The sequence below is a fragment of the Talpa europaea genome, assembly GCF_964194135.1.
Source record: "Talpa europaea genome assembly, chromosome: 10".
In the NCBI taxonomy this organism is placed as follows: domain Eukaryota; kingdom Metazoa; phylum Chordata; class Mammalia; order Eulipotyphla; family Talpidae; genus Talpa; species Talpa europaea.
In genome coordinates, this window is record NC_140077.1 from 70281991 (window position 1) to 70297970 (window position 15980).

The window sequence follows — 15980 nt, forward strand, 5'->3', positions numbered from 1 at the left end:
TGTCAGCCAGTCTGTTCTTAACCCTGGGCGACCCCCTTGTCCTCTCTGCCGGTTTTTAGTGTTATCAGGTGACAGGTGGGGGATCTTGGCAGAATCCAAGGTGGAGGGACATGCAGGGGCGGCCGCCATGTCCCCTGGGTGAAGTGGAGCTGTTCACGTGTGGCACCATTTTGGAAACATGCGGAGCGGAGCCTGGCTCCAGCGCTGAACCCCAAGCTCTGCAGTGGGGGCCCTTTCCTCGCTGCTACAGGTGGTTTCCTTAACCTCTCGGTGGGCTTCGGCCCCATGGGAGTGAACCCTCCCTTCAACATCTTGCTGCACCCAGAGGCGTTTCCTGTGTCTGCCAGGCCCAGGTGCAGCACTGAGCAGGGCTGGGGGATCCTCAGAAGCCCCCCGCTGGGGCAGGCTTGCTGCCCACTGCCCATTCCCTTGGGCTTTCCCACACCCTGGTCCCACTGGAACCTGCCCCTGGGAGACCACTCATTCCCTCCTCCTCACAAGGTGAATGCCTTGGTGGTGCAACGGCTGCCCTCAAAATAGCCTAAACCACAGCCAAGACTGAGGGGTGCCAGCCGCGGAGCTGCGCCCCTCCCAAGGGAAGGCTTGGTTGCAGGACCTGGTAACTGGGTCAGTCAGCTCAGGTGAGAGCAGGTCCTGCCTGGCTCTTAAAGAGCCAGCCCCGAAGGCCTGGGGTTCTCCCTGTGGTGGGCCTGCTAGGGAGCAAGGGGTGTCGGGAGGGACTCAGCTAAGTCCCCTGGGTGGGAGCCTTCTGCTGACTCAGCTGCTTCCTGCCCGCTCCATCGGTGGGCATCTGTGGGTGTGAAGGTGACTTATTTCTCGTCGGTCCCTCCTCAGCCAGTGTGGTGTCCTCTGCAGCCTGGTGGGTGCCCAGTTGCAGTCGCCAGTGTGGCAGGCCTGCAGCAGAACAGATACCTGTCGGATGCACGTTACCTTCCAGGCATCCCTTTCTCTCCGTAAGGAGAGCAGGGATGCCATGGACAAACCCAGCCCACAGTGCAGTCCTCAGGCTCCCGGGTATGGCCCAGGCAGGGCTCCGTCCCGTGAGCTGTTATCTGCTCTGCGCATGCCTGTGAGGAGGATCGATGGCAGACTTTACCCTGCAGTTGCTGCTCTGGGGGCCCCTGCGGGACGGGCACAGCCTGTGCGGGGGCTGCTGGGGTGCAGGCTGCTGCAGGGCCTAGGCCGGTGTGTGGCTGTGGCAGGCACCTGAGTCCCGGCCTTCTCCCAGACCCTGATGCTCTGTGGATAACCAGACCCTTCCCTGTGGACAGACTCTTGGGGGGCCAGAGAAATGAAAGCACGGTGAGGCGGGTCACAGGCTCTTGCTCACCCATGTAGGTGGGGCTTTGCACCCAGGACCTGCCTGGCAGCCTCCCCACCTTGAGGGAGCCACTTCCTACTGAAGCATTCCCACTCGTGGGCTTGTCTCTAGAGAGTGCTCCTGGGCTGGCCCGCCGGGCCCTTCCAGAACCTCTCCTTCCCTCTCCCAAGAGGAGGCTGTGAACAGGGCCTCCCCTGTCCTCCAAGCCCGGTCCTCTAGGAAGGGCTGTGTTCCAGGGGTGACATCATCTTTCTGTGTTCCTGCTTCGGGATTTAAACAGGAGAAATGCGATCCCCCTTCATGATAAGGCAGGCCTGGCGGGAGAACAGGGGGTAAACGGCTGGGGGGGCAGGAACCAAAAGCAGCTTCTTTCCTTCCCGCCTGGCCAGCCCGTTCCTACATTTGGTTTCTGTGCCGTGACCGAGTGATGCGTGCTGGGACTGCAGGAATGGTGGTGGGGAGAGGTTCCCAGCGCTGCTAACTCTCCTGCTTCCCCCAGATCATGGCCCTCCACCCCCGCCGAGTGCGGCTGAAGCCCTGGCTGGTGGCCCAGGTGGACAGCGGCCTGTACCCGGGGCTCATCTGGCTGCACCGAGACTCCAAGCGCTTCCAGATCCCCTGGAAACATGCCACGCGGCACAGCCCCCAGCAGGAGGAGGAGAACACCATCTTCAAGGTATTGTGGCTCCTGCTGCCCACGGCGTCCTCTCTGGTCCTCCTGGCTCTTGTTCCGCTGTGTTTTCCGCTTCAGCTGAGGGCCTACGCTGGGGGCCTCGCTCCCGTGGCAGTGGGCCTGTAGGTCCAGCCCCCGTCCATTCCCACCATCAAGGAGGCACAGCTCACACCCCAGAGGACAGAGGAGCCGTTGGCTGAAGGCCAGGTGATGGTGGTGGGTGGTTGTGCCAGATCCACCAAGGCGGGCAGCCCCCGGATCCTCTCCATCCTGGTTGGCCCTGGGGGCTCTGCTAAAGGAATGACCTGGGGCCTGGGCACTGTCTGGGCCAGTCAGGGGTGCGTGGGCGGTCGCAGCGCAGCCTGTGGGGCAAGTGTAGAAGGCTTGCATTTGCTGGGAAGATATTTAGCCCCATCTTAACCTCTGCTGAAAAGCCAAAAGTAATTGAATGATGACCTTTTCTTCCACAAAAGTGTCTTCCTGAGTGAAATGTAGCACTGGTCTAAGTTGTGTGATGGAAACAAAACAGTATTTAATCGATGAAGTTGCACAGCATGGAAAGGAGACCAAAGCTCCACCCCAGACAGGGCGTGAGTCTGGCTGGGGCATCTAGGCAGTCTGTGCTCCCCACAGCGCACCCCGAGGCACAAAGAATGGGTTTGTGTCTCCCTGCCCTGTAGGGAGTCGTCTGTGATGCCCTGTCCCTGCCATGCCAGGCCCCCTCAAGATGGGACGCGGGTTCTCACCAGGGAAATAGCGCCAAGGGTGCTCAGAGAGTAAACGAGCGCTTTTCATTTAAAATGGAAGCCTCGGGCCTCCCCGGTGGCGCGGCAGTTGAGCGCTGGGCTGCGAAGCTGACTGCAGCCTTGGCAGCGCTGGTTCAATCCCTGGCTGCCAGCGAGGGTCCCACATGGCGCGCAGACCTCTCCTGCCGCCCGCTGCTCCCCTCAGCAGTGTACTTCGGTCCTTCTGCCTGCTCTGTTCCCCGCTCTGGCTCTGGTGAATTCTCTCAACCTCCTGTGCTCTGACTGTACCCAGTGCTTGTATAAATAAATAAATCTTTTAAAGAAAAGTAAAATAAAATTGAAGCCTCATATAAGGTGACAAGGAGAACCCCTGGCACCCAGCGCCTTGTGGCTGGCACTCAGGGGCAGGGCGCGGGGGAGCCTCAGCACCGGGGCCAGGACCTGCATCTGTGCATGGCATCTGCTGCCCGCTGGGCTACTTCCCAAAACCCCTCCTCGTGAGGCCTTCTGTGTGACTGGACCCCTGTCCTGGAAGGAGACCAGGCTTGGCCAGGTGTGGGGGAGACTTGCAGTAAGTCTGCCCTCAGCCTGCGTCCATTGTGCATTTGACCCTGACACCTCTTTTGGGGTGTAGGAGTCTGGGAGGGGCTCACTTATGTGCCCTCATCACAGCCAGCATGTGGTGGGGCTGGGAGAGACTCAGGCAGCATCTGCCCCCGTGACCTTGCACCCCTTCTGCCAGGAGCTGGGAGATGCTTCAAATCTGACCATTGTCGCTACATGTGGTTTGAACCAGTGGCGAGAGGTCTTCGGACTTAGCTCCCTGCTAAGGGAAATGGGGTGAAGCCAGGCACGCTGTGCTGGGGCTGCTGTGTGGATTGCATGAAAGGACTTGTGGGAGGGGCTCAGCAGCCCCAGAGCTACTTCCTGTCTCTGGGAGATGCCTGACATGGGATGGCTGAGCAGGTGGCTCAGTGTTCCAAACTACCCCAGCCCAGCTCCTGCGCATGTGGTGGCCTGGGGTGGCTCTGGGGGCATGAAGGTGGGCGGGGCCAAAGCCAGCGCAGCCAGGAGGAGGGCAGGCCCAAGGGAACCAGGGTGGCAGTGACCGACCCCAGACCTGCTGAGTCCTGGGGCCTGAGGCTCAAGCCCCTGGGGGCTGGTGGGGGTGGGGGTGAGTCAGCAGGCATGAGTCAGCAGCACGAGGCACCTGGGCCCACTTGGCCATCTCTATGCCAGCCCTGCACAGAGGCAGGAGTCGGGTCTGAGATGTGTAAGAAGCGTCTTCATCAGAGGAGAAGGGCTTGGCGGGCCGGGGAAGAAGCTCCCCTGAGGGAGAGGCCAGTGCTCTTCAAGGATAGGGCTGGGGGTCCAGTTCAGCTGGACCCACCAGGGCCTGGTCCCGACAGAGGAGGTAGCTTGTCCCTGGCTGGGGCATGTGTGCCTGTGATCTTGAGGCCCTGCTAACAAAACCTCACTTTCCACACTCAAGCATTCGTCACAAAGAAAGCCAGAGGCCCAGGGCTCTCCCTCAGCCGCAACCTGGTGCTGGCTGGCCCAGAAGTGGCCTGCTTCCGCCCTGCTTTGGTCCTGAGGACCCCTCTCTGGGAGGCCTCCTGTCCCCTGCCTGGGGATGAGATCACAGGGGAGGAGCCAACATGGGTGTGGCCTGGCCACTGCCCCTGGCAACTGCAGCCCAAGATCCCCGTGAGTGGGGCCCGCAGCACAGGGCCAGGCAGGTGTGGGTGCGGGGCATGAGGCCCCCCGCTTCTGGGCCAGCTGGCTCCAGGTGTGTCCTGTCTCCCATGGCCTGGGCCGCTGTGGGCCCTTCCTCATGTCCTAATACAAAAGTAGCTCCAGCCAAGCAAAGAAGCAAAAAAATCACCCAAGTCTGCTTCCCCAAGTTGCTGCTAGTTTTCTGACGCCATTTCTCGGCTGTTCTTTCTCTGCAGCCCTGATGGTGGCCGCGCCTCCTGTGGGGGTTGGGGGGCACCAGTGGCCCCTGAGCTGCAGCCCTCCTCAGGAAGCTTGTGGCTTCCTCCCTACCTGGGTCCTGAGGGGCTTCCTGCCACAGCCGCTGTAAATTGGGGCTGGTGTGTATGGAGCGTGGGGGAGTGGCTAGCATGCTTTGCAGGGTTCTGGGCGCTCATTGCCCTCTTCGCCCATTGTCCAGGCCTGGGCCGTGGAGACAGGGAAGTACCAGGAAGGGGTGGATGACCCTGACCCGGCCAAATGGAAGGCCCAGCTCCGCTGCGCGCTCAACAAGAGCCGGGAGTTCACGCTGATGTACGACGGCACCAAGGAGGTGCCCATGAACCCCGTGAAGATCTACCAAGTGTGTGACCTCCCCCAGCCCCAGGGCTCCATCATCAACCCAGGTGAGGCCCCTGATGGGAGGGGGGCCGTGCGTGGGTTCTGCTGGGTCCGCGGGGCGGGAGCCGATGAGAGCCATGCCTGACTGCCGCTGGAGTCTGGCTGAGAAAGCTGACCCTGGAGGCCGTGAGAAGGTGTGAATGCGGTGAGCCCCACCGGGCCAGACACAGGGGTGGGGTGGGGAGGTGGAAGAGAGCTACAGGGCTTGGCCAGAGGGGAGGAAAGGGGTTCAGAAGGAGGAGCAGGGCCCAGGGTTTGCGTTCTATACCTGGTCACACTACGCGTGTGACCTTGGGTCAGAGCATTTGACCTCTGGAGTGTCCATTCTGTGCAAGAGTGCGGGCTCATCTCTGCTGCCCACTTTGTGGGCCAAAGCACCGATGTGACCTGTCGTCACTCATTCTTTGGATGTGCTGGCGAGTGGCTATTGGTGTGGGGAGGCTGGTCACTGATGCCCTCAGGCACTTGGGGGGCACGTGGAGCCTCTTGGGCCAGTCTCCAGTGAATCCAGGCAGACTCCACTGTCATGTTAAGCTGACAAAGAGAAGTTGGGGTCCCTTGAGCTCTCGGAAGGGGCACTGATGTACTGGGAGAGCAGAAAACAGAGCCTGTGGGGGGTGCTGAGTGCTAGAGGGGTGGGGGCTTGCTCATTCTCATGGGGGGTGTTGGCCCCTCGTGGGGTGCTGAGGGGGGCTCTGAGCCCCAGAGCGGCTGTGCTGGCTTCCCCTCAGCTGAAGGGTGACCATGCGCTCCCCTGTGGCTGCATCTCTGTTCTGGCAGGCTCCACAGGGTCCACACCCTGGGATGAGAAAGATAATGACGTGGATGAGGAGGACGAGGAGGATGAGCTGGACCAGTCACAGCACCATGTGCCCATCCAGGACACCTTCCCCTTCCTGAACATCAATGGTGAGTGGGGCGGGGGTGGGGGTTAGTGGGGGCACAGCCACATGCTCTGACCAGCTGCTCTGGCCCCCAAGCCCCTGGCAGTGAAGTGTGGCCACAGCAAGCTGGACTGTGGGCCGGGGCCAGTGCTTCTGCTGGGGTGGCTCTGTGCACCCCATCCCCCTGGGCCGAGAGTGGTGATTCAGAGGAATAGAACCTTTCTCAGTTGCTGATCGAGTCTCGTCTTATATACAAACTCACTGGCTGTTACCAACCCCAGCGATTTCCTTGCCAAGCACAGAGTCATGGTGGAGGCCACACCCAGGGCCACTCCTTGGTGGGCTACTCTGATTAGGCGGCCCCTGGGCCACATGTGACTCCTACATTCAGTGCCAGCCCTGAGGGTGTTTATCTGCACAAAACTGTTCTCTTGTGAACCTCTTGACACCATGAGCTCAGGAGCCCAGAACGACGCGGGCCAGGTCTCCTTTGAAGGGGGCTCCATGAAATTGGGTTGCTCCTCAGCCCCCTTCTCTGTCTCCCTGCCCGCTGAGACCACCATGACTGAGAAGCCTCCAAGGAGGCCATGACCCCGGAAACCGGTCTGTGAGGACACCCCTCAGGTGTGGGCATTCCCGCTCAGGATCTCCCAGGCTCAGCAGATGGCTACCCTGTCTGCCCCCTCGCTCTCTGCAAGCCTAGTCACTCATCCCCTTGCAAAGAAGTGGCTTAAAGGAAGACGTCATGGGCTCCCTGCAGTGGGCTGAGGGCTGCAGGCCGGGGATGCGGGTCCCCTCCCAGCTCTCGCTGCCCTGTCGGCCTTACCTCCACGCGTGCAGCCACTTCCATTTCTGTTTCATTGCTGGCTGCATCCTCCAACAGGGTTTCTTGATCCATGCCATTTCTGGGAGGCTGGATTCTCATTCTGTCCAGATTTCACTCAAGCCCTTGTTGTGTGGCCACGTGACGGGCCACCTGGGTCCTTTCTGGAAAGACGTCAGACACACATCAAGAATAAACAGTTGAACAGGAGATAGATTTAACCAGAACCAGACACTTGGGCCAAAGAAACATCAGCCCCTGTGGTTTCAGAGCTGCTGGGGGGTGGAGAGGAGGTGCCTTCCTGGGGGTGGGGGCAGGCTCTGGGCTGAGCAGGCTCCTACAACACAGGGATACAGGGCGGGCTTTTCTTTCTCTTTAAAAAAAAATCATTGGAGACTTTCAAATCACCGAGATGTGATTCACACCTCATGGCACAAAAAGGCAGTCAATAGAAAGGTTTTCTTCCGTCTTGTTCCGGAACCTTCCCTAGAGGAGACTGATCTTTCTAGGTTCTTGACTGTTCTTCCACATATTTTGGGCACGCAGAAGTATTTTTTTTTTTTTTGATTAATCTCTGTGTATAAGTCCTTACTCAATGTCGATCAGTTCAGGTGAGTCCATTTTATGGATGGACCCATTTTTGTTTCATTGCTGGCCATATCCTACAACAGGGTCTCTGATCCATGCCATTTCATTGGTCCCCAGAGAAGAGTTGATCGCCTGTCTTAGGCAAATGCAAGTTTTCAGAACTGAGTTTACAGGAGAACTAATGTGATTAGCAGGCAGAGGCCAGGATGCCACCTCCTACAGGGCTAGCCGAGGGGTCCCGGAACTGGAGACCACGCATGGCCTGGCCCAGCATCTGGCTCTCATCCGCTGACCTTGCCCATTTCTAGAGCTTTGGACTGGCGTGCATGCGTGTGTGGTGTCCCTGCTCACCCACATCTTTCTGTTCTAGGTTCCCCCATGGCACCCACCAGTGTGGGCAACTGCAGCCCAGAAACAGTGTGGCCCAAGACGGAACCCTTGGAGATGGAGGTGCCCCAGGCCCCCATCCAGCCCTTCTACAGCTCCCCGGAGTTGTGGATCAGCTCACTCCCAAGTACGTGAGCCCTGGCCTCCCCTGCTACTTGTCAGCTCCTCCCTCGCCCCATCCTGGCCCGCCTTCTGCCCCGTTGCTCCCCTGTAGAGAACAGCTGTCTGCCCCACAGGCGGCCTCTGCCCAGCTCCTGGCTGGCTGATGAGTCACCTGGAGAAGCTAGTGTCAGCCCGACCCACCTGCTGTGGAGGCTGCAGCAGTGGCCGGCTTTCTCACGTCTGAGCAGCGGGAGGCCTGGCTTGTGCTGGGGCTCGGGAATCAGTCACTTCTTGATAGAGAGGCTGATGTCTGTGCAGGTGCTTGGATTTTGAGGCCTTTAGCACCCAGAGAAGGTATCTTTCTGAGCCGGGCATACGTTTAGCTCGAAGGAGAATCAGTGTCCCCACCCGTTCTCCCTGCATGTGGTGGGGCTGCGAGTGCCAGGGCCACTTCCCTGAAACCCAGTGCCATGCCAAGACCTGAGGCCTGGCTGTCCTGCCAGGAGCAGGGCCTGGCGAGACTCACCAGGAGAGCAGCTGGCAGAGGACTGCTTGGTATTTCTTCCTGTCTGCCCAGCTCTTCTTCTTTAAGCAGTGGGTCCAAAGTGAGACACACACCAGATTCCTTAGTTCTTGGCCCCATCCCTCCAGTGTCCCCGCTGATGTGAAGACTCAGCGTGAAGCAGGGAGGCCAGGACCCATGATGCTGTGTGGCGACGTCAGCCCTAGGCATGGGGAGGGACAGAGGCAGTGTAGGGACCTTGGCCTGCTCGCCAGGATATCTTGAGTGAGCATCTGGGGATGTGCCAAGTTTTCCCCGACTGCAGGGGTGCTGATGACCATCCTGAGCACTGTGCGCTGGGCTCTGTCTGGAGGGACCGGCCTACTCTGGGCTGGACAGCAGGGCGGGACTCACCGCCCCCTCCCCTTGCAGTGACCGACTTGGAGATCAAGTTTCAGTACCGGGGCAAGGAGCACAGCCACACCATGACTGTGAGCAACCCCCAGGGCTGTCGGCTCTTCTACGGGGACCTGGGGCCCATGCCTGACCAGGAGGAGCTGTTCGGACCAGTCAGCCTGGAGCAGGTCAAGTTCCCGGGCCCGGAGCACATCACCAACGAGAAGCAGAAGCTGTTCACCAGCAAGCTGCTGGATGTCATGGACAGGGGGCTGATCCTGGAGGTCAGTGGGCATGCCATCTATGCCATCAGGCTGTGCCAGTGCAAGGTGTACTGGTCAGGGCCCTGTGCCCCCTCGCCTGTGACCCCCAACCTCATCGAGAGACAGAAGAAGGTCAAGCTCTTCTGTCTGGAAACTTTCCTTAGTGGTGAGTTTTCTCTGGAAGGAGCTGCTCCTCGCTCCCTTGCTTCTGTCCTGACGGCAAAGGTCTTGACCCAAAAATCTCTTGGGGTGGCGGGGGGGGGGCATCCAGGGGGAGGAACCTTGGTTCTGAAAAATGAAAGTGGCCTGGGAACAGAGAAGGGCCGTCTCCTTCCCACTGTCCCCCACCCAGCTAGGCCCCAGCGTGACCTCTGTATAAACAGAGGTCAGGTTGGCAGGACCCCTTGAGTGGCAGAGGTGGGAGACACAGACTTGTCTCGCCCCCCACCCTCAGCCCCGCGTCTGACCCACCTTAACCCTGATTCATCACCTTCAGCTAAACACCTGAGTGGTGAATCACCTGAGTAGTGAATCTCAGCAGACAGGTCTGGGGACAGCACTGAGCTGTGAATTCCACATTGTGGCTGGAGCCCCGAGTGCCGTGGTGCCCGGCAGAAGCCCCCGGGAGACAAGGACGCCATGTGTTTGCCTTGTCCCCAGGGGACAAGGTTAAATGAGCCCATCATTTAACCTCGGGCAACAGTCCTCACTGTAAATTGAGGGGGTTGGGAGGGGCCAGAACTGCCTCCAGCCTGACCACATGGCCTCCAGCCTTTGGTCTGGTCTGGGCGAAGCTGCCTTGTCCCCAGAGTGTGGGTGTGTGGCCGAGACACATTGCCCAACCCACGCTGGAATCTGGTCGCCCTCGTGTGGGCCCGTGGGGGCAGCGTAATCCAGGACGCGACCTGAGCTGAGAGCGGGTGACCATGTCCCCAACGTGGCCTTCTCCTTCCGTAGAGCTCATTGCCCACCAGAAAGGGCAGATAGAGAAGCAGCCGCCATTTGAGATCTACCTGTGCTTTGGGGAAGAATGGCCAGACGGGAAGCCCCCGGAGAGGAAGCTCATCCTGGTCCAGGTGAGGCTGCGGAGGCGAGCCGGTCAGCACCCTGGTGCTCAGTGTGGGGCCAAGCCCCGGGGACCCTGTGCTGCCCGTGTGGCTTCGAGCCCTGTGATGATACACAGTGCCCCCTGATTTGGGGGACACCTTGTCTTTCATCCTCTCACCCACAATGGAGACTTGTGGGAACCCAGTGGGATGAGGTCCTACTGCTCCTCTTCTGGGTCCCTGTGGGGATGCCTAATTCTAGGGGATGGCAGTGAGGCCCTGGGTTTGGCCCCTGGAGCCAGGCAGCAGGCCTGGGACAGATGAAATATGGGCACAAGTTTTGCTAAGGGAGCAGATCTTTCTTGATGTGTGTTGTGACCGAGCTGGGGAGTGGGAAGCAGAGGGACGACGGTGTGTCTGACTAGACCCTGGGTGGGCTGCCGGGCTTGCCAGTTTGCCCTCAGCCCTTGGGCCTCCAGCGTTTGGGTGGCCCTACCCGTCAGCGCATGCGTGTGCTCCGTCCGAGCAGGTCATCCCAGTGGTGGCGCGTATGATCTACGAGATGTTCTCCGGTGACTTCACCCGGTCCTTTGACAGCGGCAGTGTCCGCCTGCAGATCTCCACCCCGGATATCAAGGACAACATCGTGGCCCAGCTGAAGCAGCTGTACCGCATCCTGCAGACCCAGGAGGGCTGGCAGCCCCTGCAGCCTGCCCCCAGCCTGCAGTTGCCCCCCGCCCTGCCCACCCAGTAGCCGCCTGCCACCTGCCTGCTCTTTTTTTACAGCTTTGTATATACGGATATTTTTTATTTTTCCCTCATAGCCAGCCTGGAACCTGTCTTCCCTCTGACACATCAGTCATCTCTGACCTTCCAAGGGTGTCTAGCTCTTAAAGTTGATTTAATTTATGGAAAAAATCGCCCTTCAGTCTTTCCTTTTTTGTCAAACCTCTCAGTGGTAGTGGAATGGAGTAGAAGGAGACTTGGTCTGGAAGTTTCCACCAGGGTTCTAGTGGCAGGCGGTGTGACCCCGAGCCCATCATTTAACCTCGGGCAACAGTCCTCACTGTAAATTGAGGGGGTTGGGAGGGGCCAGAACTGCCTCCAGCCTGACCACATGGCCTCCAGCCTTTGGTCTGGTCTGGGCGAAGCTGCCTGGGACAGGATGTCTGCATTATTCTTGCGCCGCATTTTTCTCCCCTCGCTCTCATTAAAGTTCTCTCTAGCACTGATTTGTCAGGATTGATCTCCGTTTGACCTGTTTTGCTAGTAGAGTTGGCTGGTTCCAGCCGCAGGAGGAGGAGGAGAGAGAGGGAGGGAGGGGAGCTGGCTGGTTGCTTAGGAACCAGGCTTGATATCTAAATAGAAGTAGGTGCCAAAGTCTGAAAGTCACCTGGCCTGTGCTGTGAAGGCTCATAAATGAGCTGGGGGGAGCTGCCGAGCACCTGGGACCTTCGGGAACACAGCTGCCCTCACTCCCGCGCCGTGGCAGGCGGGTGCCGCAGAGGAAGAGCCCTCTGCTCTCCCAGGAAGACCTGGGGTGTGAGCTGGGCATGGAGGACCACCCCACCCCACTATTCCAGGACATTTGTCCTTCCTGTCACGCTTTCAGCTGGGAGAAATGGGTGCTGCATGGCTGGAGGCCAGGCAGGGGCATGGAGGCCCGGCTATGGGGGCTTAACTGGCTGCCCCAGTAGCTGGGTGCAAGTGGCGAGGGGCGCCCTGGAGCAGTTCGTGCTGCAGCAAACTGGTCTTCTCTGCTTTCCTTGCTCCCTGACACCTTTGCCTTTTAAGAAAATGATGGAATTACACCTACTTTAAAATCCGAGACCTGAATGGAAATCCAGGTGCTGATCTCTGTCGCTGGCCCTGTCCTCCTGAGCACGATGCCGTCCTGCACCAAGCCACAGAGAAAGCCCTGAGCCCTGCTGCTACCCTGCTGCTGCCCTCCCGCCGAGCCCCGCCCACCCACAGCGACCAGCTGAAACTCAAGGCTCGCTCTATTAAAAATGCAAGCTCCACTCAACCGGAGGTGGCGCTGGGGCAAACCCATTTACACAGAATGCTCATATGCAGCTGTAGGGTCTCCCAGAACCTCGTGGGGTGGCTGTTACTAAAGTGTGGCCAAGAGCCTTCTGGGGAAAGGTCAGGTGCTTAGCTGTGAACAGAAATTCGGCTTCTGAGGCCAGACACATGCCCGGCACAAAACCCCCCATTTTCCGCCACTTTGCTGAGGGTGGAGTGGGGGGCTTGATCTCGATGTCTGGCTGCCCCTGTCTGCACCCACACAGTGCCACAACAGAATCACAACAGCTGTGATGATGCCCACTGGGTTGCAGTCCTGTCCCTCGTCGTGTGAGATGCTGGCAGCCTGGTTGCCCAGCGGGATGGAGGCCGGTTATGTAAGTGGCCAGGAAGGACGGTGCTCGGAGTGTGCGAGCGTCATGAATGTCTGTGGATGGGGGATGGATGGCTTGGGTGGTCTTGATGGGATCGCCCAGCGTTGCCCCCATGGCTGCATGCCCAGCCGATGCAGGCACCTGCAGGGCTCTCCCATGACTAGGCACCTTTGTGGGCCTGATGGTTAGACAGTGAGTGTCCTTTCGTGGCGACACTGTCTGCCGTCTCCTGTGACAGCCACACCGCTCACTCCCGTGGTGTCCTTAACCCGCACTAGCACCCTGCTTACACCTTGGAGGGGTCAGATGGAACAACAGCTCTTCCTTCTCCTCTCTGTCCACCCCACCAAACTAGAGCGGCTTAAAGTTAAAAAGAACTCTCTGTCATAGGTTGGGAGGGGAAGATTCGATCCGGGCTGGTCCCTTCCCACATAGCTGGGTCCTTCCCACATAGCTGGGTCCCTGTTTTCCTGGCCGTAGCACCTGTTACTGCTTCTTTCAGAATATGTTGTTCAGCTTCGGGTCCTGCCCGCTTGACCACGTGACCCTGGAAGGCAGGGGCTTTGCTGCAGCTCTTAGCATAGTGTCTGCTACGTTGTATGTTCTCAAATATTATTGTTAAGCACAAGAATTAAACACATCTTTCGTTGTAGGGATTTATTGCTAGCCACCAGGGGCAATAACATAAATAAATAGGGAAGGAAAACCATTCTCAAATTAGTTTCTCCTCTCTGTTTCTGATTGTGTGAGCAAAGAGCCACTGCTAAACCGTGGCCCAGTTAGGGGGAAATGATGTCCTGAGCTAATCCCATACAGGTTTTGTGGACCCCACCCCCACTCCAGACTAAAGCCATCAAGACATTGGGAAAGACAAATCCCGTCACCACCAAAGGGAGGGTGGAGTTGGGCAGCCAGGTTGGATATAAAAACCAAACACGTGGGCCTTGGGCTGGCTCGCTATCGCTCGCCTCCCTGCTTCACGGCTCCTGGCTGGCGGCCATTTTGGGATTCCTGATCGGCAGATCGGGTAGGAGTCATTTAAAACTTTGTCTCCCATTTTTTTCCCTGAGCTGTACATTTCCTCATTTCCCCTTCCCCTGTAAATAAACCTTTTATTAACCTTTCGCATGTGCCTGCAGTAGAGCATTGATAAGTCCTTTTAAGCGCGCGGGTGAGGACCCACAGTCGGGCACCCCGTTTTGTATCGGGGTTGCTCTACAACAGTTCCACAAGCTGGCGCTCCATGGCGGTCTGTCTCAGGTGGAAAGATGTCACCAGGTAGAGGCAAGATACCAGCAGGTAGCATGGCGGAAGCCCTCTGGGGCAGGTGCCGCTGCTGCTGCCCTGCCGGTGCCTCCATCTGTAAGGCTGGGCGATTTCCCCAGACAGTTTTCTCAAGGGGCTCTTTCCTTCCTGGCAAGGGTCTCCAGAAGCTCTTTTCTAAGCTGCTGTGGGGCTGGTGACCCTTCAGTGAAGCGATGCTTTCTCCAGACGCCCTGATTGGAAAGTCCCTGCACATCTGCTGCATTTCTCAGGTGCGATGACAGAATCTGAGCTGAGCTCCGCAGGTCCTGGCCTCCCCAGGTGTTGTAGAGCAACCCCGATACAAAACGGACATCCTTTCCCCCTAACACAGGGAGCACCCCGAGCGGCCTGGCACACCCCCTTCTCGGAATCACAGTCAAATCCAGGGCGTAGGCAGGACAAGTGAAAATGAATAAACAGCTTTGTGGCACCACCCCTGCAGGTTGGCCACTGAGCAAAAAAGTGTCCCTGTATGCGGGTAAGTTGGGTTCGGAGGCAGACAGTCTTCCCAAGCAGGGGGCGGATGCTGGCTGTGGCCTCCTGGCCCCCAGGCTGGAGACAAGGGCCAGCGGCTCAGGCCCCGCCTCCTTCCATCAAGGCCCCGCCCAATAGACCAGGCCGCCTGCCTTTCTCCCAGGCACCGCCCCCGGTCCCGCACAGATGGGCGGGGCGGGCTGCCTTCTCCCGGAAGGGGCCGGGTGGCGGGCGACACGCTTCCGGTGCGCCGCCGGCCCCGGGCGGTCCTAGTGCTCGGCGCAGCGGGATGACGTCGCGCTCCCGGGCCAAGCACCACCAGAGCGAGCGGCCACCGGGCTGACTGCGGTGTGTCCGTGTCACCGTCGCGGCGGAGCGCGGGCCTCACCAAGAGCCTGCGCCCTGGGTGCGGGTCCCGGCGGGCGGCGGTGGGGTGTAGAGTAGAAGCCGGAAACGGCGCCCTCGCCGCGGGAGATGGGACCCCAGGGCCGGGTCCGCCGCGGAAACTAGGCGGGCGGGGCGGGGACGGCGGCTACGGGCCGGTGTGCCCGGCTGCTGTGATCGGCCCTGCCACTGCTCTCTCCAGTCCTTCCTCAGGGTCCCGCGCTCCGATGCACCGGGGGAGAGAGCTGGTTAGGGAAGGGGGCCATGCAACACCCAGCCCTCAGCAGCTAGTGGCAGCTGTCCAGCGGACCCTGACCGTGGGCAAGAGACGGGGCCCACCGCGAGTCGTCTGCCTGCAGCTGGCCGGACAGGTGCTGGCCGTGGCCCGCGGCCTGAGGCCGGCGCTGCTGTATGATTGCAACTGTGCGGGGCCCTCCCAGCTCCAGAGCTACCTGGAGGAACTTGGGAGTCTGGGCTTCCCGACCCAGCGCCTTCACATCCTGGAGGTTGGAGAGCACAGTCTGATCGTCAGTCCTGAGCTCGTGTGTCAGCACTTGGAGCGGGTGCTGCTCGGCCCCACAGCCTTGGTGGACGTGTCTGGCTCCCAGCCTCACCCTTCTCTCTGCTCCCTGGACCAGTGTCAGGACCTGAAGGCCTGCGTGGCTGAGAGTGTCAGGCATTTGCGGGGGCTGCAGAGGGACCTGCCCCAAGCCGCCTCCTACAGCAGGCTCCGTTCTTCAGACTGCAATCTCTGCGCGCTGTTTGGGATCCTCCTGGGCTACCCTGTCCCCTATACTTTTCACCTGAACCAGGGAGATGACAACTGCTTGGCCCTGACCCCGCTACGGGTGTTCACTGCCCAGGTCTCCTGGCTGCTGGAGCCACCGCCGGTCTTGCTCTATTCCTTTAGCGTCCCGGAGAGCTCGTTCCCAGCCCTGAGGGACACCCTGAGCGCCTGGGAGAAGGACCTCAGGACTCGATGTGGGACACAGAGTGACTTTGCCAACCTCAGCATCTGCTCTGAGGTGGTCACCCTGCCAGCCGTGGCCCTCTGACTTGCTCTCTTCCCGGGGAAAGTGCCCAGAAAGCAATCTGCTCAGGCTCAGGGATGGCAGAGAGGCAGCCAGGTCTGAGAACCCTCGGGAATGCTGCCCACCACATCTGCCGTGGTGGGGGTGCCCGAGATGGCACAAACCTACCATTTCTGTACTAGAGTCCTGCCTCATTGCTCCCACTGGAGAGGAGAGGGAAAGGAGCAAGCTCGTGGAGGACAAGGGCATGTGTTGTCCATTG

At 59.5% G+C, this 15980-nt stretch overlaps 2 protein-coding genes across 2 annotated transcripts; both read left to right on the top strand.

Annotated features, from left to right (window-relative positions):
- Window positions 1-1844: 1844 nt before the first annotated feature.
- On the top strand, window positions 1845-10879 carry IRF6 (interferon regulatory factor 6; the record flags this gene model as incomplete). Its single annotated transcript, XM_084245294.1, has 7 exons — window positions 1845-2018; window positions 4935-5139; window positions 5915-6043; window positions 7800-7943; window positions 8853-9245; window positions 10037-10155; window positions 10655-10879. 7 exons carry the CDS (start codon window positions 1845-1847, stop codon window positions 10877-10879), a joined length of 1389 nt encoding a protein of 462 aa, XP_084101420.1.
- Window positions 10880-14914: 4035 nt separating this feature from the next.
- Window positions 14915-15742, top strand: LOC311178769 (UPF0739 protein C1orf74 homolog; the record flags this gene model as incomplete). The annotated part of the gene is made up of 1 exon (XM_084245503.1): window positions 14915-15742. One exon carries the CDS (start codon window positions 14915-14917, stop codon window positions 15740-15742), a length of 828 nt encoding a protein of 275 aa, XP_084101629.1.
- Window positions 15743-15980: the final 238 nt, after the last annotated feature.